This window comes from Labrus mixtus, chromosome 20 (genome assembly GCF_963584025.1).
Source record: "Labrus mixtus chromosome 20, fLabMix1.1, whole genome shotgun sequence".
Taxonomy (NCBI): domain Eukaryota; kingdom Metazoa; phylum Chordata; class Actinopteri; order Labriformes; family Labridae; genus Labrus; species Labrus mixtus.
Window position 1 is genome coordinate 17924192 of NC_083631.1, and position 23846 is coordinate 17948037.

Genomic DNA, 23846 nt, shown 5'->3' on the forward strand with positions numbered 1-23846 from the left:
AATTCAACTGCTTCCTATCTAACGTGACCTTCAGCTCAGACATGGTTAGATTCATAATACATCTACAATTTGTAACACACTTTACATTTCTGGCAAAAACAAAGTGCTACATAGTTGAAAACAAACAATCATATTGTGATATGGATGTAAATGTTGTTTACATGCCAATGAAAGCTTCTTATCGGCTAACGTTAACATTCAACTGCTTCATAGCTAACTACTTTCAGCTAGGACTTAGGAAGTCTCCATTTTTTTATTTTGTTATAAGTAAGCAATGTTAGCTTGAAAGCTGTTTAATGCTAATGTCACCCTTTGATTAGCAGCTAACAGATATTCAACCACTTCCAAGTCAACATTGCCATTAGTGGTTGACTTGTATTTTGTAATACAACTTAAGGACACTGTTAGCTGGAGAGCAGGTGAATGCTAATAAACTTGTGAATTAAATTTTACAATTTATTTGATTTGGATGTTCATGAGCTCATCGACAGATTCTACTGTCCTAATATAACTACAGTCATCTTCTGAGTAGTTGTTGCATTATGATCAGTGAAGTTGGTATAAATCAAGAATCTCATTGGGAAAAAAAAAAAGAGCTAAACCTACAGTGTACTGTTTTTAACATTTATTGAAGTATACAAAGTGCTGCACCATTCAACTCCAGAGCTGAACTAAAAAGAGAAAGCTGGGGTAATATACAGATCATGCAACACAGCGTATGGCCAATACACCCTCCACAAGGTAGAGGTAGTGATCTACTTTGGGTTTGTTTGACAAATAACATTACAAAAGTGTTACATTGAGTCCCCTTCTTTTAGCACGGTAGTCATTTGTAGCATAAAATAGGTCTGCAATGATGAAGACAATAAGCACTACCTCTCGTGGATTCATCTCGTATCAATACTTCCAGAACGAAACACACAATGAAGCACAGTGAGTGTTGCTTTACATGTGGGATTGAATCGTTGCAAATAAATATTTGGCTCTTCTCAGTTACAAATGTACAATAAATACAAAAATATGTACCTGTTTTTTAAGATTATCGACTGAAAGCACAACAGAAAAGAACTATAGACAACCCAAATCCCGCCATTTTGTACACAATACAAACGGTAGGTTTGGAATCGAGGGCACACCTGCTCCCTATCACTGCATTTGTTTTTCCTTTGTTCTAAGGCTAAAAGTGAGAACAAAACGCCACAATGTGATTATTTTGGACAGCATGTTTTGGGTAGTTATAATATTCCCCTTTTAAGTGTGACGGCTTCGTCCCCTACACGGCTACGATAGTGGTCTGACACCTCGGCTAACAAAGCTGCTTTATTTTACTCAGGATATGTGTATAGATCCATCCTGATCCCATCACACCTAAAAGAGATTAGCACCTGTAATCTATTAGAATACTGGTCGCATCTAAATCCTGGTCAGGTGATGTTAGGACGATGACTGACCAATAACGAGCCAGTGTACTGCACTAATACGTGTCTGGCAACCGACTCCAGACAGGCTGAGCCAGGTTGGCACCTAAAAGGTAATCAGGGTTAAATGGGGACTTAAAGAGTGTCCACAGAGACATCAAACTACAGAGGTAAAAGAAGTCATACTGAGGAGGATTCCCCAGATGCACAAATCCTTCTTCGAAGATCCAGGTAAAGTGTTCTGCAAACAGTGAAGATGTCTGCAGAAACCTAAAAAGGGAACTGAACAGGAATCTGAATTAAAGCAAAAAAACCAGTAAACCAAAGCATTTTGACAAAGTTCATTAAGCATAAGCCGTTGTACCTTGACATTTTGACAGCGCAAAGTAACCCAAGATGGAGGTCGTAAGAGATAAACATGAAAAAGTAAAGCTTATCAGAGCTTGGTATCAAAGCAATGAATGTGAGACTGAAGGAGCGTTCTGTTCGTAACAAAGGGGAGCTCTGTTTTAGAGTCGTATGGAAACATTTTGTTGACCAAAATAACCAACAAAAAACATCACATGATGATGCTGTTTTGTTCTGATTTCATGACTCAAATGTCACATTCACATAAATGACTGTCCCTGGATGTTCATCCAACACTGCATCAGAGTAACTGAACAGCGCGAGTTGGAAATTTTATAAACAGAAAACATATATTCCTGTTTTGAGTTCTAGACAAGGTAACACATGCACGCTGCAAACAGTCATAGCGCAGCCTTGTGTTTGTTTTCACACAACCCTGGGGAAATGTAAAGCATACCTCTTGAACCGCAGCCACTGTTATTAATGAAGTTATCTCACCAAACCTTGATTCTATACAGATCTCTGTCACACTGTAGCCCGACTACGGACTCCAGAGGATGCCGAGTCATTCGGGCTGATTAACAATTTATTAGCTTTTTGGTTGGCATACACACAATCAACGTTACATTCTTACCCTTCACACAGTGGCACAGACACAGATGAAAAAAGAAAAAACAAGAGTGAAGAACATTTACCTGCATCAGACATCTCTGTCTTCTAAAACCCAGATTAAAAAAAGGGCTCAAATATAAAGCACAGTGTACTCAGATTCCATTTCGATACCCGATGTACAACGTCCAAACAGCAATTCTGCTTTCAACCTCATTAATACGTTGGCTTCAGTTATCAGCCGTCTTTCATCTGAGATTTAAAATAGTATTATTATGATCACGCCACAGCAGCTTTCATGTTAGGACTTTTACAGATCTCACCATTACATAACTGCTACTGTGTATATTTGCTTCCTTTCTTTTTTTTTTTTTTGTGAAGACACATTTTAGGATGAAGGAGATATGATTCCATGCAGTTGTTTTTTTTTTTTTCCAGGAACCTCATGATGATGATCCCTATGCCCACATAACTGTCTGATATTTCTGTGTTGTTTTGAAGCTATGTTTCTGTTTGAGGTTGTCAGGGATGTTCTGGTTCTGCAGCAGCAGTTCTCAGCAGCCCCTCAGGATCTGAGAGGGCGCAATAGAGCGTGTACCCCAGCTCGTCCACCTCCTGTTCAGTCAGCTCACAGAACAAGTTCACTTTAGGGCTGAGGACACATGGCAGCCTCCCAGCCTCAAGGTGTCCCACTAGTGAGCGTAGCAGCTGAAGGAAGCGGTCCGCCAGCGCTTCCTGCGTCCAGTCGCCTTCTTTTTCGCACAGCAACAAGATGGCGTTGGTGAGCTGGCTTGCATTGAGCGTGTTGAGGGCAGGGTTGAGCTTGCACACGGCCTTCGCCACCTTCAGGCAGGCGCAGCGGCAGCCTCCGTCCTCCTGGTCCAGCGCCCTGAGGCGTGCCGTCTCAGCCACTCGGAAGCTCTGCCGCCACAGGTTCTCGTGGCGCTCCGCTGCGAGCCGATGTGGTTTCGCGATCAGCGAGGTCCCGTCCTCCATCACGAGTAACGGCAAGAAGTCCACATACAGCTTCCGGTTCTTCTCGTACTGCACCTCCAGGGTCAGTGTCTCTGAGGGGACCACGGGACGGATGATGTAGTCGAGGACGCTCCCTATAGCCGGCCAGTTTATGGAGCCAGCTACAAGTTTGTCAAAGACTTCAAGGACAGATTTAGGCGAGAGGTAACCTCCAACCATGCAGCGGTCCCAGTAGCTGCTGTTGCGAGGAAAATACTCCAAATTCTCTCTGCGGACGAGCCAGAAACCCGGGACGTTCATGATGGTGTCCTCACCTGGGATGGAAGACCAAAGGTTCTTCTCCAGGATAAGAGGCACCATGAGCTGAGCGTGGTCCGCTGTCACCACCTAAGAGATTAAGGAAATAAACTGTTATCTACATTTGCTTGCTAATGCCTTAAAGCAGAAGTGAGTGAGTGTGTGTGTGTGTGTGTGTGTGTGTGTGTGTGTGTGTGTGTAACCCCCTCACCTGCAGGTCGTCATACAGACTGCCACTCAGATACATCTCTCTGAGCGGCATGTCAGGTAGTTTGGCATGAAGGAACACTCTGAGTTCAGCACAGATGTCCAGTGCCGCGCGCCTGGCCGTCGCCTGCTCCTCCGCAGGGATGTTGACATTAGTTTGGTAAAACCCCCACAGGTGTTCCTGCAGGGACAGACGCATCCGGGCCCGCAGCAGGTCCGACTGAGTGGCACCACTTCCTCCCACAGCAGCTCGACCCACAGCCCTGCGCAGGCAGTCTGTGGAAATGAAATACAGTTACATCTGTTCTGCTTCACAGGTGAAGGGCATGTTACCTGTTTCACCATTTCAAGTTACTACTTTAAAGAGGGAAGAATGGATAGGTGAAAATGTAACTTCTAAAACAAAAATACTACAATACAGCTACCACAGTGTGGGAGAAATTGTTATATTTTAAATTAGTCTATCAAACACTTGGCTGACCAACTACAGCAACACTGAAAGTAAACACCCACAGTAAAGGCAGCGCAAGATTCCTCCACAAAGGCTGACTGTCAACAGATAAAAATGACAAGTGGCTGAAGGTGTAAACCACAAAACAAAACTGCATGAAAAAGACATAATGATGAGGAACAAATTCATCTTGTTTAGGACACTTTGTTGTCCTCACCTGGTTCAAAAGCATGGGAGGAAGTGGGCAGAGAGTGCATGGACCTGCTGACTGTGGACTTCATGTTTTGGTTGAGTACCCGTGGTGATGAACCCATCCAGGCAGGCTCTTCCCAGCTTCTCTGTCCCGTCTGCTCCATCTTGGTGGGGCTGGTGGGTGCACTTATGGCACGGTCATACATCTGCATAACAAGGAATTTTGGACACATTGTTCAGGTGGGCACAGAGTGTGTTTTTTTTCCCTCTTCATCATATTCTTTTAAAAATGAAAAGATGAAGTGGTGTCTCTCTCACTCTTTTCACAGCCAAGGTTGCAATGCCAAGCATGGCTGCGCCGCCCACACCCAGCACAAGCTTGGCATTGGAGAGCATGAAGTCGATTGCTGTGCCGATCCCATTGTCATCTTTCTTCCCTTTACGGTCTCCATTCACCCCTGCCATCCTGCCACTGAAAACGCACAACATAAAAGAAAGACAGTAAGACGAGGGGACACTGGACAAAAAAAAAAAAGTGTGAGGACAATTATTTGACTTTGTTATGTTTCTTTACTGAGTTTACAAGATTCTAAGTACAGAAATATTACAAGTGGACATCTCAACAGAATCTATTGAAGAAAAACGATTTAAGCCAGTGGTTCTCAAACTTTTTAGACTTCGTACCACCTCCAAAAGTATTTGGCTCTCCAAGTACCACCATTATGGTAGATGTTAAAATACACTGTAGGCCTATTTCAACACACATTTCATGCAAGAGGCAAATTCATTCATAAAAAGAATATTATTTGAAGAATGTTTATGTACAGCTGCTTGCTGCGCATTGTGTGCTGAACTCCAATAAATAACAGAATATCTGTTAATGTAGACCTACATTAACAGATATTCTGTTAATGTCCGTTATAGTTCAGTACTGAAACAACAGCAAGCAGCAGATATTCTGTTAATGTAGACCTACATTAACAGAATATCTGTTAATGTAGGTCTACATTAACAGATATTATGTTAATGTAGACCTACAGCTGCTTGCTGTTGTTTCAGGACTGAACTATAACGGAATATCGAGTGGAACTTTTCAAAAGGCGAGGCGTACTCCTGTTGTTGTTGATGTCTGTGCGTGCGAGCATAAATTGAGCAGATTAAAGTTGTTTGTTGCAAAAACTAGATTCATTTAGAGGGGAAAACACATTTGATGTAAATACAACCCAATAGATACAAGACAGATAAGAGTACGACAAAAAAAATAGTCGTTTTATGCTGAACGGGTTTGTTTTTTATATTGTGGAGATTTATTTGCGTACCACCACAGGGAGCCAACGTACCACCGGTGGTACGCCTACCATAGTTTGAGAACCACCGAGCAATCACATCCAACAGCTGATTCTTCACTATCCTAAAACCACAAAAGTCAACCATCTCTCATAAAGAATGTCTAATCAGTATTTTCTCGTTCATGAACCCACCTGGGAGATACGCCTCCAGTTGACCTTTAACCCACCTCCAGATGACCCCTTGCCCCTACATAAGCCCACCCAATCTGCTGTTGAGGAAGAACTGGCCCCTCTTCAGAGCGTCCTCCTTATCTTCAGGTCCCGTCAAGGCCTGGCAGCGGCGGAACTCGCGAGCCACGGCACGGCGATAGTAGTTGCGGTCGGTGTATTGAAGCTGACGCCCGGCGCGGAGGAGCGCCCGGTAGAGCTCCAGGACGGCACTGCGAGACCAGCCGCCCATGAGGGACCACGCATGGAGAGGGGGGGATACCCTGGCACCTGGGAACAAGATTCAAAGTGACGTCACTCTTGTAATGTATGGGTGGGGAGAGACCATGACCTGCGTCTTAAGACCTTCATTCAGCTAACGCAGGGATGGGCAACTTCGGTCACGGGAAGGGGCCACATTCAATTAATTCTCACTGCCAGGGGGCCAAATTGTAGCATACAAAAAACGATTACAGTCAGTTATGTCTCAAATTTAACTCAACATATACCAGTGATCAAATATTATTATGGACGTATTTCTGGTTTTCATGATTTCATGGCAGATTTTGTCACATTTTCTTCATGTTTCCAATTAATTGATGTGTCAAAATTGACCTGAGGGCCACATTAAGGTTGATGGGGGCCGCATGTGGCCCCCGGGCCGCCAGTTGCCCCACCCCTGATCTAATATGACACCATCCAAGACGTGTCAGGGAAAGCTACGTCCTTATCTTTATAAATCACTGTGTGGCTAGAGTGTTTAAAGGTGCAAAAAGATAACGTCATGCTACAATCATTTATGCTTGGTCGACAGTAATTAAAGGTTTACATATATATAATGTATCGTCACGCAATCAGGAACCTGCCCCTGTCTTGTGCCTCCAGCTGTTCTGCTTGTAAAGACAGTAACTTAGTAACTAGCTTAGCTGACGCTAGCCAGCATGCAACTCTGACCACCTTAACTACACAACGTGGCTCATCCACCAAATGTGCACATATTCTATATCTTCACCATAGCATGTACCGGATCTAAAAAATGTTGACCTTCCGAGGTTCGTTTTGTCGCAATAAAAATGGCTGGCTCAACGTTAAAAAGTCACACATTATGTCTCGGCTAGCTTGTTAGCTTCACATGCTAATTGGCTGCTATCACAGGAGAGCGCTGACCTTACCTTCAGCCAGCCTTATTGACAAAACACACTCGTAAAGAAGAAAAACAAAACAAAATACGGATGATATAGTAGAATCAAAAGCACAAGAACACACAGCAAATAAATCGGAGCAAACCTACGTTTCAGAAATTAAATAAAATATCAGTTTTATCCTTCAAGAGAGGCAGGGCTCTGCTTTAGCCGGGGGGGTCAGATTCGACTGTGACAGCCGGAAACTATTAGTCCTCAGTTACTGCATCCGGGTAATTAGCGTTTACGTCATCTATCCATGAAAAGGGCTTAATATGGCCCCTTAAACAATATAATGTATCTAATATAATATATATATTTTTTATTTTTTATTTGTCAATTTTATTTCATTCAAAGAAACAATAAAGTTAAGAAAAACAAACAAACATAAAATCTCAAATTTTGAATGAAAAGGAGCAGAAAGAAGATTAATCTTATAATATCTGCCCCTCTTTTACAGAAACATTAATTAAAACAAAACAGAACACTTAATTCAAAAACAATTTAAATTAAATTGGCTGCAGGCAAACACAGCCACTGGCAGCCCCCATTGTAAGTCCTCTTTACCAATTCATTATGCACTGTACAAAGCATATCACAATACATTTTTGTTAAAGTATCACGAAACAAAACAGTATCTCACTGACATATTTCCACATATTTATTCAACAAACTGGCTTTAATTTTTCTTTTAAATATCATGTTTGATTTTGATTCTTTAGTTTCTCTGTTGAGATTGTTCCATAAACCGATTCCTTTCACAGTAAAACAATGTTCCCTCAATTTGGTTCTGAATCTCGGTTTATTAAAGATCTCTGTTCCTTTTAAATTATAACGGCTTTCCCTTTTTTCAAATCTGTTTTAGCTTTAAACATAATTTGCAGAATACTGTAATCAACTAATTCATGAAATTTCAACAACTTTAACTGAATGAAAAGCGGGTTTGATGGATCTCTATACCGACTTCTACTGGTGATTCTTATGGCTCTTTTTTGCAAAATGAAAATTGAATGGGTGAATGTTTTACAGGCACTTCCCCATACTTCAACACAGTATGTGAGATATGGAAGAATCAATGAGCTATATAAAATGTACAATGCTTTGTTATCTAATGAATCCTTAACTTTGTGTACCAGAGCAAGTGCTTTTGATATGGCCCCTTTAACAATATAAACATTGTATCTTTTTAAAATGATACTTCACCATTGCCAGACTTGATTGGTTTACATATTTGAATTAAATAATTGTTCTAATAATAATTGTTTGCCTATAATACACTTTGTATTATGTTGGAGTAATTTTTAGTAATAAACGTTTTAGATCTGTGAAACAAAAAAGTGGAAAAAATATAAATATAAATTGGTTAAAAAAGTAAATTTTACAGAGAATAGTCACTGAATTAAAGTGTAAAGATAACTTTGAATATAGTACCAAAAAAGAAAGAATTGATAGATTTATTGATTGATCAAAGTACAAGCAAGAATGTTTCTAAACTGTCACTCACTGGAACTTTAAGGTGGATTTTCTGTTTTGGGATTTATTAATAAATATTGCCTTTACACTTGATAGAATAAATGAAAATTTGAGCAAAACTTACATTTTAGAGAAAATGTAGGCCATAGTGATGTTACCATGAAAATGATTGATGTGTTTATGATAGGGTGAAATCCTCAGAGCTTTTTAAATTCTTCATGTGTTCAAGGAAGAACTTTAATGTCGAACATTTGTTATTCTAACACCATAACAACCCGTGTATATAAGTCGTGTTTCTTAAAATATTGGTTCAGTCGTTATTTGAGGATTTGAGTGTTTGCATGAATCTGCATGTGTGGTCTAATCTGTGTGTGGAAGTCTTAATTATTAGAAAACATAGCTCACAACTTTATTTTTGTCTGAAACATTATGGACACCATTTACAATAACGTTTGAATCTTAATCCTGTAAGGGTAATAATAAATATATATCATCTGAAAATGAAACCACCTGGCTTGGCATAATGTGAATGCAGTGCCATCCATTATTGTTATATATTTAATAAACCATATAAAAGTAGCTTGCTGTCTTGAAATCTAAAGGCCAGAACACATGATGAATGTTTTTAGATTTCTTTTATTAAACTTCAAATTTCTTACCCAATTTCACACTTGGCTATCATTAAAATTTAAATGCCAAATTCACACACACACACACACACACACAAACATTTTTGTTTTATGAGCTTTCCTTACGCACATATTCAGAGGCCTCTGACCGTCTTTAAGGTAAAGTATGGTAGCTATTGCCAGCGGAGCCTTGGAACAGGTCTGATGACATGGTAAGACATCAATGCAGATTGTCCCTAATGCTTGTTTAGGGAAAAAAATCATTACTACTTCTTTAAAAAAAAGGCAATGACACATGATTCATTTGTTTTGTAACATAAATATTTTAACATAAAAAGGCAATGCGATAGAAGTAAATGAAAACATCATATAGAGAAATACAAAAGAATTGCTTGCATAAAAGAATATAACATTTTTAATTTTTTGATCAATCACTTACAACTTACTGACAGATAAGTCTTACCCACTGTTATTTATTTATTCAACGTTATTACTTTATTCTTTAACACATCAGAGTAAAGATATTTTTACATTTAACATTATAGTTACCGAGAAGTTTGGGTCTATCCATGGACACAAAATTAGAAATAATTGGTTAAGTTTTTAAGAAGAATATGGATGATTGAGGCATTTTCTTGATTAAAATCTATATTGAATATTCTGCTTTTGCTGAATTGTTACCAGTTAATCTATTTTCCTGATAACAATAAGGGAATCCAAGATCAAGGCATGTACTTCATTCCTTTCATCCTAGGAATGATTGGAATATCTCTGATATCATCATGCTGAAGCAGCCAACACAAGTAACGCTCCGTCCCCATACCCCATCCACTGGTGAGGAGTGGTTTCACTTGACGCATGTTAATGTACCATTTGTAGGCCTGCTCTAGCACTCCATGGTGCTTGAGGGCATCCTGTACCATCTCAGAGGTGGAATGACGTTCACCAAGGCCTACAGTCTCACCCAGCCCCAAAAGAAGATCGGCAGCTTTGGCTTTGCTCCGTCCAGTTCCCTCCACATATGCCTGGTAGAAGGGAACCCCTAGATGGTCCATCTCAGTCAGCCACACAGCACCACCATACTTCTCAATCAAGACCCGTTCTCCTTTGCGTGTTAGCTTTCTTCCAAACTGGGGTTGGCCATCTTGAACCCATTCCAAGCAGTCTGCAGATGGCATCATGGGAATGGCCTGGTTTAGAGAGACCCTTGGTAGCACTGTTTTCCCATCCAACTTACTTAGCATGGCTTTGACATGTGTAAGGGTCCCAGCAGTGTCAAGGATTATATCAGAGTGCTTCTTCAACATGGACTTGGTGAGATGAGCAAGGAATCCCTCTGCTATGGAGATGGCATTGTCCATGTCACCCAGCAGTTCACACTCCACATGGTAGAATTGGTTTAAGTGTGTGGCATCAGGGTCTTCTCCCCTGAAGCTGGGAGATATGTAGTATGTCCCTGGCAGGTTCTCCTGAAAGCGAAGGAAGTATTCAAGCACAAACTGCATTGAGTCAGCAAGGTAGATGTCCTGGCCAAGCAGGTTAACAGAAACTGGTTCAGAGTCAGACCCAAGGCCCATGGGGGAGGAGATGGTGTCTGTGGTGAGGGGGGTAAGAGCATAGGAGTACTGGCATGTCGTGTGGAAATATTCAACTGTGCTGTGGAAAAGAGTGTTTTGAATTTTGAACATGTTACGATACCAGTGGCTCTTGATGGCAAGTGTGGAGTGAGACTGAGGGTCTTTCCATGAATGAGGAGGCCTGCACTGGGTCATTTTTGTGTGGATCTTTTTGAGGGTTTCAGGATCAGCTGCTGGGCCATCCAGTGATGACACATATCCAGGATATTTTTGGAAGTATTCAGGTTGCAGCTCAGCAGACTCGGTGCCATCTGGTGAAGGTACCAGAGGGATCAGCTTGGCATGAGCATAGTCAATCTCAAAGCCTTCAAAGATTAGTGCAACACCTCGAGCACCCATTCCCTCCTCCACTAGTCGGGCAACTTTGTAGGTGGCTAAGATTAGGGCTTTGTAGTCTGCTTCCTCCAGTTTAAAGATGTCACTGGACAGGTGCTTACGAGGAACCACAACTGTTATTCCAGGAGTGTTTGGGTACGGTGTCAGGAAGGCAACATGTTCATTGTCTTCCCACACTCTCCACTGTTGCTGCTCTCCACGTACAATACGACTGAAAACATTATCATTGGAAGCATCTCCAAAAAAGTCAAAGCAGGAGGGTGCATTTTGTGTTGGCAATCCACTTCTAATCTTGGCTTGCACCTGGGCCAGTGTTTCATCATCCCAGCTGGGGCCACTTTTTGAGGTGCAGTAGCCTGGATCAGAATGATGGAATTCCTCTTCACAAGCAAGATGGGGTTGCCACTTCGGCTCAAGGCCATGGAGAGGCAGCAGTCTTATCTGTGCTGGCTTGTCAGGTGTTGGATTGAAAACCAATGCACATCGCTGCACTCCCAATCGCTCACATAGCAAGCTTGAAACAACTCTTGCCCCTTGTAACATTGACACAAAGTCAGGTACAGCCAACTCGAAGATGCTCCTTGCCCCACTAAGAGTTTTTCTTGTCAGAATGGTTGACCCAGGGATCCAGGGGTTTGGATTTAGGAAAGCAACCAGCTCATCTGTTTCCCAGATTACATCAGAGAAGCTCGTCATGGGCCTCAGGACCTCTACCCTTGAAATGCCGTTCACCATTGATGCCACAAACATCACGCCAGCATTTGTTTCAATGGTGGCGTCACCTTTCTTATCAACAGCAATTATTCCTCCACAAATCCCATTCAGACTTTTGGTCATCACTTCTCTACACGCTTCCCTAATACTGTACCCCTTGTGATTGTAGAGGCTGGCTATTTTCTGTGCTACTGTGTGTCTCAAAAATGCATCTCCATCTCCGGAGCACGTAATAGCCACTTTGTCATCAGCATAGATTCCTGCCCCCACCACTGCTGTATCCCCAACTCGCCCTTTCAGCTTTCCTACTACCCCACCTGTGGAAGATGCAGCAGCCAACCCATGCCAGCGATCTAACGCCACAGCTCCAACTGTCTGAGGGTGATTGTTTTTTGAGTTATTCCCACCACTGAGCTTTACAGCTAACTCTTTTTGACGTATATCAGTGTAGAAATACTCAGGCTCAACCGGATTATCTTTGCCCTCCAAACCATGCAGAAACTCTTCAGCTCCGTCCCCCACAATGAGTGAATGTGAGCTTTTCTCCAAGACACACCTGGCTGCTTTTATGGGGTTCTTCACGCTTTTCACACAAGCAACAGAACCTGAACTCATTGCATTGCCATCTATGATGGTTGCTTCCATTTCATTTTTTCCATCTTTGTTGAATACTGAGCCTTTACCTGCATTGAACAGGAAGCAGTCCTCTAGAGCTTCCACTGACCTCTGGACTCCGTCAAGACTTCTTCCACCTTGTGCCAGCACTTGGGATCCAAGGGTTAAAGCTGTCTGTAGAGCAAACTCAATTACCCCAATCACTTCAGTGTTTAACATCATCTCTTCTCCTGCACCGCCATGGATCACCAGAGTGTAGTCAGAGTTTGTGCAAGAAGGGGAATCAGCAATGCATTTCCCATTGTCCAGCCTCACAGCGCAGTGATTCCTCTCTTCATGCATTTTGTCTGTTTGTGCCTGTTGGAGTACACATTCCAGGGCACCCATTTGGTTTGCAATGGCATATCTAACCGCTAAAAGCATCACTAACTTGAGGTTTTTCCTCAGGCTTTCTTTAAGTTTCTCAAGTGTCAAAGCAAAGCTCCCTTTCCCATTTAGCACAATGCGAACCTTGTCTCTTTTTCCAAGGTAGGTCACAGCAAGCTGATCTTTGGCATAAACATTTCCTACTCCACACTCCACACCCTCCATCATGTCTGTTCCTGTCAGGTACACAGATGGACATCCAAAGGGGTCCAGGAACCTTTTCAGTGGATTATCAGATGGCAAAAGTCGACGCAATGCAGCTAGATGAGGACCGACTCCTTGACCACTTTTGCTATTTTTGATGAGGCTCTTATGCTCCAAGAATGCAGTATGAAACATTTGTAGGAGGTCAGTGGTGTATTGAATTGTATTGTCTGGGCCAATGCAAGAAGCCAAGGCGCCCACTAATTTGTGGGAATTCGTGGTGAGCGAGTATGTTGGATCACAACGACCATGTTTGTAGTGCCGCATATGCGTAGGTGTGACAAGTATCTGATTGGCAGCTGATTCCCCAATAGTCTGCCTTAGGGAAAGTTGCAAAGAGAAGTTGATCCAGGCATCATACAGGCCTCTTTGCCCTCTGAGAGTCGAAAAGACATCAGGGTAGGAGGGCACATCAAAAGTAAGAACTGGGTGTGTTGCTTGTAAATCAGGACTTGGTTTGGGTGTATTTTTTGCTTGCAAGGGAAATGTGAGGGATGCAGGGCCTTCAGAATCACCATTGTTTACACTTACAGAACATTTAACATTTTCTGTGTTAGTAGGCAAAACGGTTAAGTCAACAGTTTCTGACAGATTGTATACTTGTTCTGTCACAAGTCCAGCCACCATCCCATCCACGGCACTATGCTCAAACACTAGCCCAGCAGTGCTGTCCTTAAAAACCACTAGGTTCACCACCTGCCAAAAAAAGGAGAAGAAATTTGCTTTTTGACAACAGTGTAATATAACTGATAACATACTTATACAAACAAATGCTGTGAAAAGTTTGCAGACATGTTTATGCTTTTGCTCTTTTGATGAGATCTGAGTTATCTATTGAATTCAACATTGCCACACTGAAATAATTTATAATCCCTGGTATGAGAGAATGTGTCAATACAAGCAATAGTTGAACAATCTGATCTCAGATTTGTTTTTAAATTCTTATCCATATTCTTTTTTTATACCTTGTCATAGTGTCTCAGACATGGACTGTCTCCTCCTCCTCCAAGTCTCACTGCATTGAGGACATCAGCTAATTCAGAGGGTGCGTTGGAGTCTTCCAGACAGAGTGTAAGCACTGCACTCTCCATTTGAAGCAACGATGCTGCTGCAGCCCCTCCTTGCCCAAGGATCTCTTCTCGGGTCGCAGCCCAGACTTTGCGCTCAAGACTTGAGAGGCTGCAAATGACTGAGGGATCGTTTTGTTTTCCTGCACTTGGTTGATCCATCACCTGAGCCAGCTGGTTGTAGATATCAATGAAAGGTCTGGCAGAAACTGGCCCACCTGTGTTGGGGCACCACAGTATATCAACAGGAAACACTCCTCCAACACAGGTGATAATGGCATGGAGGCTATCTGGGTAAACCTGGAATTTAAATGACAAAGCAGGTCAAATTTTTTTTTTGTTGTTCAACTGCTAACTTGGAATTAGAACAAAAACCTGTGATTTGCAAAACGATCTGATTTGATTACTGAACACACACAGCAGTGGTTGTGTCTTAAAAGTAATCTCACCTTGATCTCATCTTGATCCCTGCCAGGAATTCGGCTGGCAGCGAACACCTCGGACTGCTGTGTGCGCTCCATTGGCGCATTGCCCTCTAATAACAAGGGCTCACTGTAGAGCTTTGCTGCTGCCCAGAGCAGAGCAGCTGCCCTCCCCAGCTGGGTACATCTCTTAAGCTTTGAAGGAAGAAGAACAACAGGGAGAGCTGTAGAGGTGGGTAGGGGGTCAGCACAGGACAGCAGACCTCTCTTAAATTGCTCCGTCACCCAATTCTCTTGGCCAGCAGCAAGGGTTACACATTTTTCCTGGGCCTCTTGAAGGAGCTCCCTCTGGACTTCCAGCGTACTTTTGAACTCAAGAAAAATATCAGGGCTTAGAGTGAGCTGCAGGACACGGCTGACCTCTTGCAATGTAACATCCAACTGCGGAACAGGGTAGTCTAGAAGGGCCATCCTGTTGACGCTTGAGGAAGCTTGATAGAAAATGAAAAAAAAAGGGCGGGGGGAGGTTATAGCCATGTAGTTCATTTTTTGTTCTTAATAGTTAGAACAGATAAATAACAACTTCACATGTAGTCACTGATGTTACATATTATCAACAAAACAAATGCATTAAAATTACAAGAATGTATTCAACAAGAGATTGCTCTGCACCCTTCAGTCACACTGCCTTTGGGCAGTCAGCTTTTTTTCTGTGAAATCCAGGACTCATTTGAACGCCCTACCAGATGACTTTGAGAGCTGCAATTCTATCGGCAGCTTTAAAAAACGGAAAAAATCAAAACCATCAAAATGACTGTGTTACTGGACATTTAAGTTATGTAGAAGTTGCTTTACAGTAAACAGACATTATATTAGACTAAAGGAGAAAAGTTTTACAAACATTTTTTACTGCAGTCGATACTGCTAGCATGGCTCTAGGAGAAGCAATCACAGTGAATCTGTGAATTAAGTAAAAATCCTACAATCTGTGAGGATCACCTCAAGTGCCACCATGAGATTAATGTTTATTTAAAACTTTCAAATAAAACATTAAATAATGACATACACTGTAAAAACTAAAACTGTATTGTAATATCTAATTAAATGTAGGGTAATATAAGCCACATTCACCTGAAAAGTCCAGATAAAAATCTAATTTCAAGATATTAGGAGAAAAAAATAAGGTCTGAATTGAAGAAAACTATAGCTTACAATGCAGCAAGCTAAATTTATGATGTTACTCAAGTAAGTCATTACATCTAATTTCAGATATTTATCTGGACTCTATAAGCAACTTGAATTTGACTTATATTAAGTGTAGATATTTTTGACAAGGAATCAGACAAATACACTTGCTAAGATTTGTGTTTTAGCTTTGGTGTGTGAAACTTGGTTTGTATCCCCTTCAGGATGGATTGAAACATAACGTTTACTCATCTTGTGTCATCATGAGGTCAAAAGCGTTCCCATCAGAAATTTGGTAAAATACTGAATATAGCCTCACGAAAATAATTAACTCTTTAAAATGTTACCTTTCGAACTCCAGTTAGCTCAAAGCATCACTGTGCCTATAAATTTACTTACACACGAGAGCACACACACCCTCACATGAAATACTATTACACAACATGTTCCCCTTCTCATTATCATTTACTGTACGTTTCCTTCACATGATGTCCAACCTTTGTCTCACTAGTGACACCAATAAGTCAATCATCTGATTTATGGTAAGGGTACTGCTGACTGATGAGTCTAACACAGGTCTCTTTGTGGAGGCTTATAATTAGGGAAGCAATGGAATGCATCCACCTTTTGCTTCCCAGCTGCACACCCTGGATTCAGCGTATACAGACTCTGGTAATGACTGAGAACTGAGCTCACACGTGAAACCAGTTACTTCCTTTTCTCTGCACAAAAATGAAGCTTGGCATTTTTATTGTTCCAGATTGTCAAGGAAATGTATCCCTCGCTGTTGGAAAATTAGATTTCCTCAAATCAGTTCAAATCATCCAAACAATGTTGGCTGTCTGTTTCCTATCTGTGGTCAGCAAGGATTGCCAAACGGCCTTGTGATTCTAATAGCTCAATTACTGGATGCCACCAGTACTACCAGCTCTACTACTAGCCTGTTACACTTCAACAATGATATTTTTCTTCCAAAAAAATACTGGGATATTTGGTGTGGAATTATAATTGAGAAAAAAAAACCATTGTTTTTAATCGTTTATTTAACCACAAGATTTTGAAAAGCATATCAATGATGAATATTTGGAGCCTTATCTTCATTGAAAGGGTCGGTACCCTCAAATTACATCAAAATGTTATTTCCTTTAAGCACTGAAGTGTCAAGTCACACAGATCCTCTGTTTCGGTTTTACGGTAAAAAAAACAAAAAAACAAGATAGAGTTAACAATACAGTATTGGTCTTGCTAAAAGAATTTAAAAAAAAATGTAAACACTTCCGATTTAATGTTTCTTTAATGAAACAAGCTGAAAATAAATTACAAGTACTGGCACAAAATGCACAAAATGTCAATTCTTACATTAAAGATGATACCTGTCCACTCAAAAAAAAATAACTGAGACACAAATACTAATGAATAAGCTTGTATTGTTTTGACTTTTGCAGACTTTAAAGGAAGACCGATCATTATTGAACATATTTGAAAATATTCTCACAAGAAATAAAAACCCCCCCAAAAAAAAAACTGAAAGAAGTCACTCATTTAGTAGCCTGGTGATACTTAACATGTAGATACATTGATATGAATGTTATTTACAACACAATTCACATGCTTTTTTTCTATTTTAGATTCATTGTCCTACCTCAATCTGGAAGTTTCGCTCAGATCGGACCTGTTGGTAGGACTGAAGAAGAGTCAGTGGGAGGAAAACTGGGTTTGACGAAAAGAACAAGAGTTTGTCTCTAATATAGAAGCAGTGACTCCAATTACGCAATTCAGTTTCTTACCTTCCTCCCCTCACTCTCTCTCTCTCTCTCTCTGTCTCTCTCTCTCTCTCTCTCTCTGACTTTCTTTTTCTATCTGGGGTTTTTCCTCTGATTGCTCCACAGCATGTAATTTACTGTCTAATTTCAGCTCCAAATCACTAAAAACAGGAATCCTTCCTGATGTTAAGACAACAATAAGGGGTCAATCTGTTTAAATTTGTCCTTATTTCACCTCAGCAATAGACAAAAACATGTCTACTTTTTCTGTCTATCGTGCTGATACTCATACAGTTCATACAGACTGTAGTGGAAAAATACTATTTGTCTGTTGCCTTCGTCTGACCTTAAAAGATTAGGATGATCGTGCGTCATTTAGCAATTAGAAACTGTTTCTCTGTATGGCCTGGGTCTGTATCACCAACAAGAATACTCCTCGGTCCAACAGGTACGCTCCTCAGGATCTGGGTACAGCATGACCTTAGATCAGTGCCCTCCTGACAAAGGAGTTTCTGTTGGTGTTCCTCCGAACCAGGTGCCTTATAGAAGCTTGCATAGATAAATCACCAGGCAAACTAGCAGAAGGCGTAGTCACTAGGGCAAGCTGAAGATCTTTTACTACCAACAGAAAAATCCACAACAAACTTGGTGTCAGAAGTGGGATTCCAGGCTGATCGCCGTATCCACGGCAGACGGTGACTGATCATCCAGGACTTTGAAAAAGATCGTCCTGCCTCAACCCTGAAAGTTTGAAGGTCGAGAGGACCGACTGCGTGGACTGCGGCTGTCACCTCGGAATCCAACGAACGAGAAAACCTCCTAATTCACGGTAAAAACATTCTGATCTCACAATTTTAAGGTCAAAGGTCACTGTGTATTTTAGGACAAAATTGAAAGGTTAAGTTTCTTCCATCTTACGGCCCTATAACTATGAGGTAGTTAGTATAAAGGAAGTTCAGGTGACTTCGCCAGGCCCGGAGGAGTTCAGGTGACTCCTTGAATCCGGTAAACTTGGAAAGACCAGTGTAAAGGTAGAAATTTACACAGATTGATCGGGGACGCTCGATAATCTCAGGACAGACACCATGGGGTCTGCAGGGAGTAAGATGGACGGGGCTGACCTGCAAGGTCCAATTTTTGTGTTTATGAAAAAGAAATACGGAGAAAAATGTTTGTCATGTGTTGAATATTGGATAAACGAATGTGGATTTCCTGACAAAGGAAGTCTAAGCGTGAATCAACTGATACAGTTACAGACGTGTTTGAAAAAGAAGGAAGAGAAAGTTAAGTCTAAGAAAAAGATTGACAGAGAAAAGGAATGTTGGAAAATATGGATGACAGAAGCGGAAGTCAGAGATAGGAAACAGACAGGGAAAGTTTTACCAAAAATGAAAAATGATGAAAAAGAAAAAAATGATGAAAAACAAAAAAAAACAGATGCTTTCACTGATAACCCCACCACACCCCCTGTGTCTGCTCTTCATCCCTCTCTGACCGGTGGAGTTCGAGGCAAAGAAGATTGGGTTCCCATCTACATGGCTCCACCTATCCTGCCCCCACAGCAACCAGCAATCAGTCCGAACAATCCCTTCTACGGACAATCTCAAGGGGCCTGAAACCCCCTTGGAAAATATCATGAAGATGGCCTTTGGGGAGGGCCTCCACAAGCCCATTTTGACCCAAGTTCGCTCCACCCTTGTGGGAGGCTGGGCTGAAAACAGACCGCAAGAGCTCCTCAAACACACCAAACACGGTGAACAAAGAGAGAAAGAAAAGAGAGACAAAACTGCCAGACACCTAGACACTGCCACTCTAAATGCTCAGCTGGCTCCGTCCCACTTGGACAGCCGCCCCTTTCAGAGGACAAGACAGAGGCCGTGGACGCGGGAGGGGCCAAGGGCGCGGACGCGGAAGAAGATATTCCCGCACATATGACCCCACCAAATGTTTTAACTGCGAGAAGCACGGCCACTGGGCCAAAGACTGTCCAGAAACAACCAAGAGAGGGGGACGGAGGAAACCGTCGCGGGGGCTGGCAGGACAACGAACGAGTTCCCTATGCCTCGGACTGACCGTCAGAGAGAGGAGTTGGTAATGTACCCGCACACACAACACACACATTACACGCTTCACGCACTGATACACTGCTTGGCTTAGTTCAACAAAGAATAAATGTTCAAGAAACCCCTCCCAAAGCAAAGGAGGGTACTTATACCTGTCTCTCCTCTGAAGCTTATGAGAAAATGCCAATGATAACATGTAACGTTAAGGGACAGAATGTCAAATTTTTAGTTGACTCAGGAGCCACCCACTCAGTTTTAAAAACATCTGAAATGTCTTTGCCTGACAGTGGCCGTTTTTCATGGTCCACGAGGGCCTGTGGTTCTTGTGTAAAGGAAAAGTATGGGATACCTGTCAACTGTTCATGGGAGTTTGAGGGAGTACAAACAAAAGCTAAACATTCGTTTTTTTAATGTCCAGCATGTGCCCGGTTAACCTTCTGGGGAGAGATTTAATGTGCGCTTTTGGCATTGTGATAACCTCCACCCCCGAGGGCTTACGGGTTAGCGGGACTGACGCGTGTTCCCCCTCCCCTGCTGAAGTCAGGGGAGTATCACATTTTACTGGCCGTTCATTTCAGCCCAAATACTCCCCTGTATGTTTATCAGTGGTGGATAGATTACATAACTGCTCAGTTTTTAACTAATACAGCACTCACACTTGTTTCCAACACCGCTGAGAAGATGAAGCCAGAAAATTTACACTGCACCTCTCACGTCTGCTCCGAAGGGCCTAACCTGGAGTATGAAAAAAACGATTTTTCAAAGATCTGAATGACAATGTTTTGATAACGGACATTTACACAAATGGAACACGCTGTGCAGCATCTGTCAAGCTTACTCCAGCTCAGATGAAACCCTATGACGTATACGGTTCACACCCCCACATCTCTCTCTCAAAAGCTCCCACCGACAGGTGGCGGGATCTGGGTCCGTTTGTAGCTCAGTGTAGTGAAGCAAATGACTGGCAGCCTGCCACTGGAAGTTCGTGTGTGTTTTTCTCTCACTCGCTACAGGCATACAGACATCCTTTGACTGTGAAAATTCATTGTCTCCGCTCAACACATGAGACGTCGCACTTCCTCATACCTTTTTCAAGCGCTCTCACATGCAGAGATCTCACCTTTGCTGGCCCTAGTACACTCTGGGCAGCCAACAAATATGATGTAGGCCTGATAAAAAAATTTGAACTGGTTCAGATAATCCCAAAGTCGACTTACAGACCCCAACAACGCCAATACCCACTCAGAAAAGAAGCTACAGAGGGCATAACACCAGTTTTTAACTCTCTCCTCGAGGCTGGAATTATTATTCCACGTGAAGATTCACCAGTACAGACTCCGATCTTTCCAGTAAAAAAGATCCATCCTGCCGGACAGCCCACACAATGGCGTTTTGTGCAGGACCTACAAGCTGTAATCTCTGCCATCATCGCCCCTACTCCTAATGTTCCCAATCCATACACCATTCTCAGCCAGATTCCCTCTTCTGCTAAATGGTTTTTCCGTTGTGAACCTGTCTAATGCTTTTTTCTCTATCCCCGTTCAGAAAGACTCCCAGTTTTGGTTTGCTTTCCAGATCGGAGGAAAGCGTTATACATGGACACGCCTGTGCCAAGGACTGACCTGCAGCCCTACCCTTTTTTGTCAGGCTTTGCCTCGCAGTCTCTCCCCTCTCACACTCTCTCCAGGTTCAGTCTTGCTGCAGTACGTTGATGACCTTCTCATCGCAGCCCCAACAAAAGAACAGTGTGAGACAGACACCAACCTCCTCCTGCGCCATCTTGCTGAAGAAGGCCATAAAGCATCCCTGTCTAAATTACAGTTTGTAAAACAGGACGTGACCTTTTTAGGCCACATCCTCACACCACAGGGTAAATCTCTCTCTCCCTCTCGGGTTAAAGCTGTGGCAGAGACACCTAAACCCATGACTAAAAAACAAGTTCTTTCTTTCCTGGGCATGTGTTCTTACTGTCGACATTTTATTCCCAATTTCTCCGAGATGGAGAGACCGCTGAGAGACATCGCGCACAAAAGAGACCTGACAGCTTCCAGCCCCATCCAGTGGACCGAGGAGGCAAACACTGCGTTTTGAAAACCTTAAACTGTCCTTGCAGTCCACTCCCACTTTGGGCGTCCCAGATCCAGAGAAGCCATTCACACAGTTTGTTGATGAAAAACATGGCTGTATGACCTCTGTTCTTTTACAGGCTCACGGGGGTCAGCTGAAACCTGTTGGCTACTTCTGCCGCTTATTAGACCCTGTTGCCAGAGGCCTCCCAGCATGCTTGCGTGCAGTGGCTGCCTGCGAGTCTGCAGTGCTAGCCTCACGTGACTTCGTGGGTTACACCCGCCTGGACCTTCTGGTGCCTCACTCTGTTGCATCTATCCTACAGGAACAGAAAATATCACACCTCACGCCAGCACGATGGCTCAGATATCACACCACACTTCTAGGTTTGCCAAATGTTCATGTCAAAAAATGCGCTGTGCTTAACCCTGCCACCCTCATGCCCTTACCGGGTGAGGGTGAACCCCATTCTTGCCTTGCAGAACTCCAACACACCTGCACCCCGAGACCGGACCTGAAAGATGTACCTCTCACTAACCCTGATCTCATTTTCTATGTTGATGGTTCTGCTTTCAGAGATCCTGCACGGGGCACGGCCCATGCAGGATTTTCTGTTGTTGATGATGTTTCTGTTGTTTGTTCCTCTCCTCTGCCTTCTCATTACTCAGCACAAGCAGCAGAACTGGTGGCCCTGACTGAAGCCTGCAAAAAGGCAAAAGGCAAAACTGTTACCATCTACACAGACTCTCGCTACGCGTTTGGAGTTGTGCATGATTTTGGAGCCCTTTGGAAACATCGCAAATTTCTCAAATCAGATGGTAAACCCATTTTGCACCATCACAAAGTTGCAGCTTTGTTAGACGCCATCCTCCTACCAGCTAGTATTGCTGTTTGCAAATGTACTGCACACACCTCTGGCCGAGATCCAGTGTCTCTAGGTAACGCTCGAGCAGATTCAGCTGCCAAAGCCGCAGCGGCCTCCACTCCTCACACTTCTTATCTACACACTGACTCGACTTCGTCACCCTCCCCTACAGCCTCCCTGTCTACTCTGGCCTCTCTCTCTACCCCTGCAGAACGAAAGCTCTGGTCTCAAAACGGCTGCCTCTTCTCTGCAGGTGTATGGAGAGGTCCAGATGATAAACCTTGTCTCCCTCGTAGACTGTTTTTGACCTGTTGTAAGTTGGCCCATGGCCTAGACCATGTGTCAAAAGGAGGGATATGTGCTATAGTTCAAAAACATTGGTTCACAAAAGGATTTTCTACATTTGCAGCTGATTTTTGTAAAAACTGTTTGATAACTGCTTCTTGTAAAGTGTCTCGAGATAACACTTGTTATGAGTTGACGCTATACAAATAAAAATTGATTGATTGATTGATTGACACAGTTCGTATCTCAAGGACCTTCCTGCACTTTATTGAATCCAATAAAGATACAAAGATCCATACATTTTATAGTACTCTTTTTTCCTGTGATAACAAGAAAATTTCAGTTATTTTCTCGAGATCTCAACTTATTTGTCTCGTCATCTCGGGATGACAGAACTGGTTTTCCCATGATAACGAGATAATTTGTCAAGATTTTGATCTTGAACTTCAATGCTGGCCTACATGTCATTATCTTTTCCCAGTTGTCAGCTTAGGGAACTGGTCATATCTCCATTTGAGGTTACTCAAAGGTTCCATGTGACGCAAAGTGTAAGATGGAAGTTTCATTTTGACTTATTCCACTTTTAGTTCTGCTCGGAAAAGTGAACTGGTTTTCCCATGATAACGAGATAATTTGTCAAGATTTTGATCTTGAACTTCAATGCTGGCCTACATGTCATTATCTTTTCCCAGTTGTCAGCATAGGGAACTGGTCATATCTCCATTTGAGGTTACTCAAAGGTTCCATGTGACGCAAAGTGTAAGATGGAAGTTTCATTTTGACTTATTCCACTTTTAGTTCTGCTCGGAAAAGTGTCTATGAACAGTTTCATGTGAAACATTCTGCTGACTTTAGTCAGAATTTTTGTCTTTAAGGCCTAAGAGACAAAACAAGCTCATGCGATGCAAATAAAATGTGTCA

At 42.4% G+C, this 23846-nt stretch overlaps 2 protein-coding genes across 2 annotated transcripts; both read right to left on the bottom strand.

The window, feature by feature from the left end:
* Nucleotides 1-610: 610 nt before the first annotated feature.
* Nucleotides 611-6119, bottom strand: mief1 (mitochondrial elongation factor 1). The gene is made up of 5 exons (XM_061026996.1): nucleotides 5979-6119; nucleotides 4816-4969; nucleotides 4523-4703; nucleotides 3859-4130; nucleotides 611-3737 (listed from the first exon to the last, which is right to left on the bottom strand). Exons 2-5 carry the CDS (start codon nucleotides 4960-4962, stop codon nucleotides 2898-2900), a joined length of 1440 nt encoding a protein of 479 aa, XP_060882979.1. The 5' UTR covers nucleotides 4963-4969; nucleotides 5979-6119; the 3' UTR covers nucleotides 611-2897.
* Nucleotides 6120-9332: 3213 nt separating this feature from the next.
* On the bottom strand, nucleotides 9333-17716 carry si:ch211-256m1.8 (uncharacterized). Its single transcript, XM_061026866.1, has 4 exons — nucleotides 17525-17716; nucleotides 14725-15188; nucleotides 14174-14575; nucleotides 9333-13904 (listed from the first exon to the last, which is right to left on the bottom strand). The coding sequence occupies exons 2-4, from the start codon at nucleotides 15166-15168 to the stop codon at nucleotides 9999-10001; spliced, it is 4752 nt and encodes a 1583-aa protein (XP_060882849.1). The 5' UTR covers nucleotides 15169-15188; nucleotides 17525-17716; the 3' UTR covers nucleotides 9333-9998.
* Between the last annotated feature and the right edge of the window lie 6130 nt (nucleotides 17717-23846).

Excerpts from the sequence above, each read along its gene's own strand:
- si:ch211-256m1.8 (XM_061026866.1), bottom strand. The coding sequence starts at position 15,168 with ATGGCCCTTCTAGACTACCCTGTTCCGCAGTTGGATGTTACATTGCAA. Across the intron at positions 14,576-14,724 it reads GGGATCAAGATGAGATCAAG|GTTTACCCAGATAGCCTCCA; the intron begins GTGAGATTACTT and ends TTTAAATTCCAG. Across the intron at positions 13,905-14,173 it reads GTCTGAGACACTATGACAAG|GTGGTGAACCTAGTGGTTTT; the intron begins GTATAAAAAAAG and ends TTTTTTTGGCAG.
- mief1 (XM_061026996.1), bottom strand. The coding sequence starts at position 4,962 with ATGGCAGGGGTGAATGGAGACCGTAAAGGGAAGAAAGATGACAATGGG. Across the intron at positions 4,131-4,522 it reads CTCCCATGCTTTTGAACCAG|ACTGCCTGCGCAGGGCTGTG; the intron begins GTGAGGACAACA and ends TCATTTCCACAG. Across the intron at positions 3,738-3,858 it reads GTCTGTATGACGACCTGCAG|GTGGTGACAGCGGACCACGC; the intron begins GTGAGGGGGTTA and ends TTAATCTCTTAG.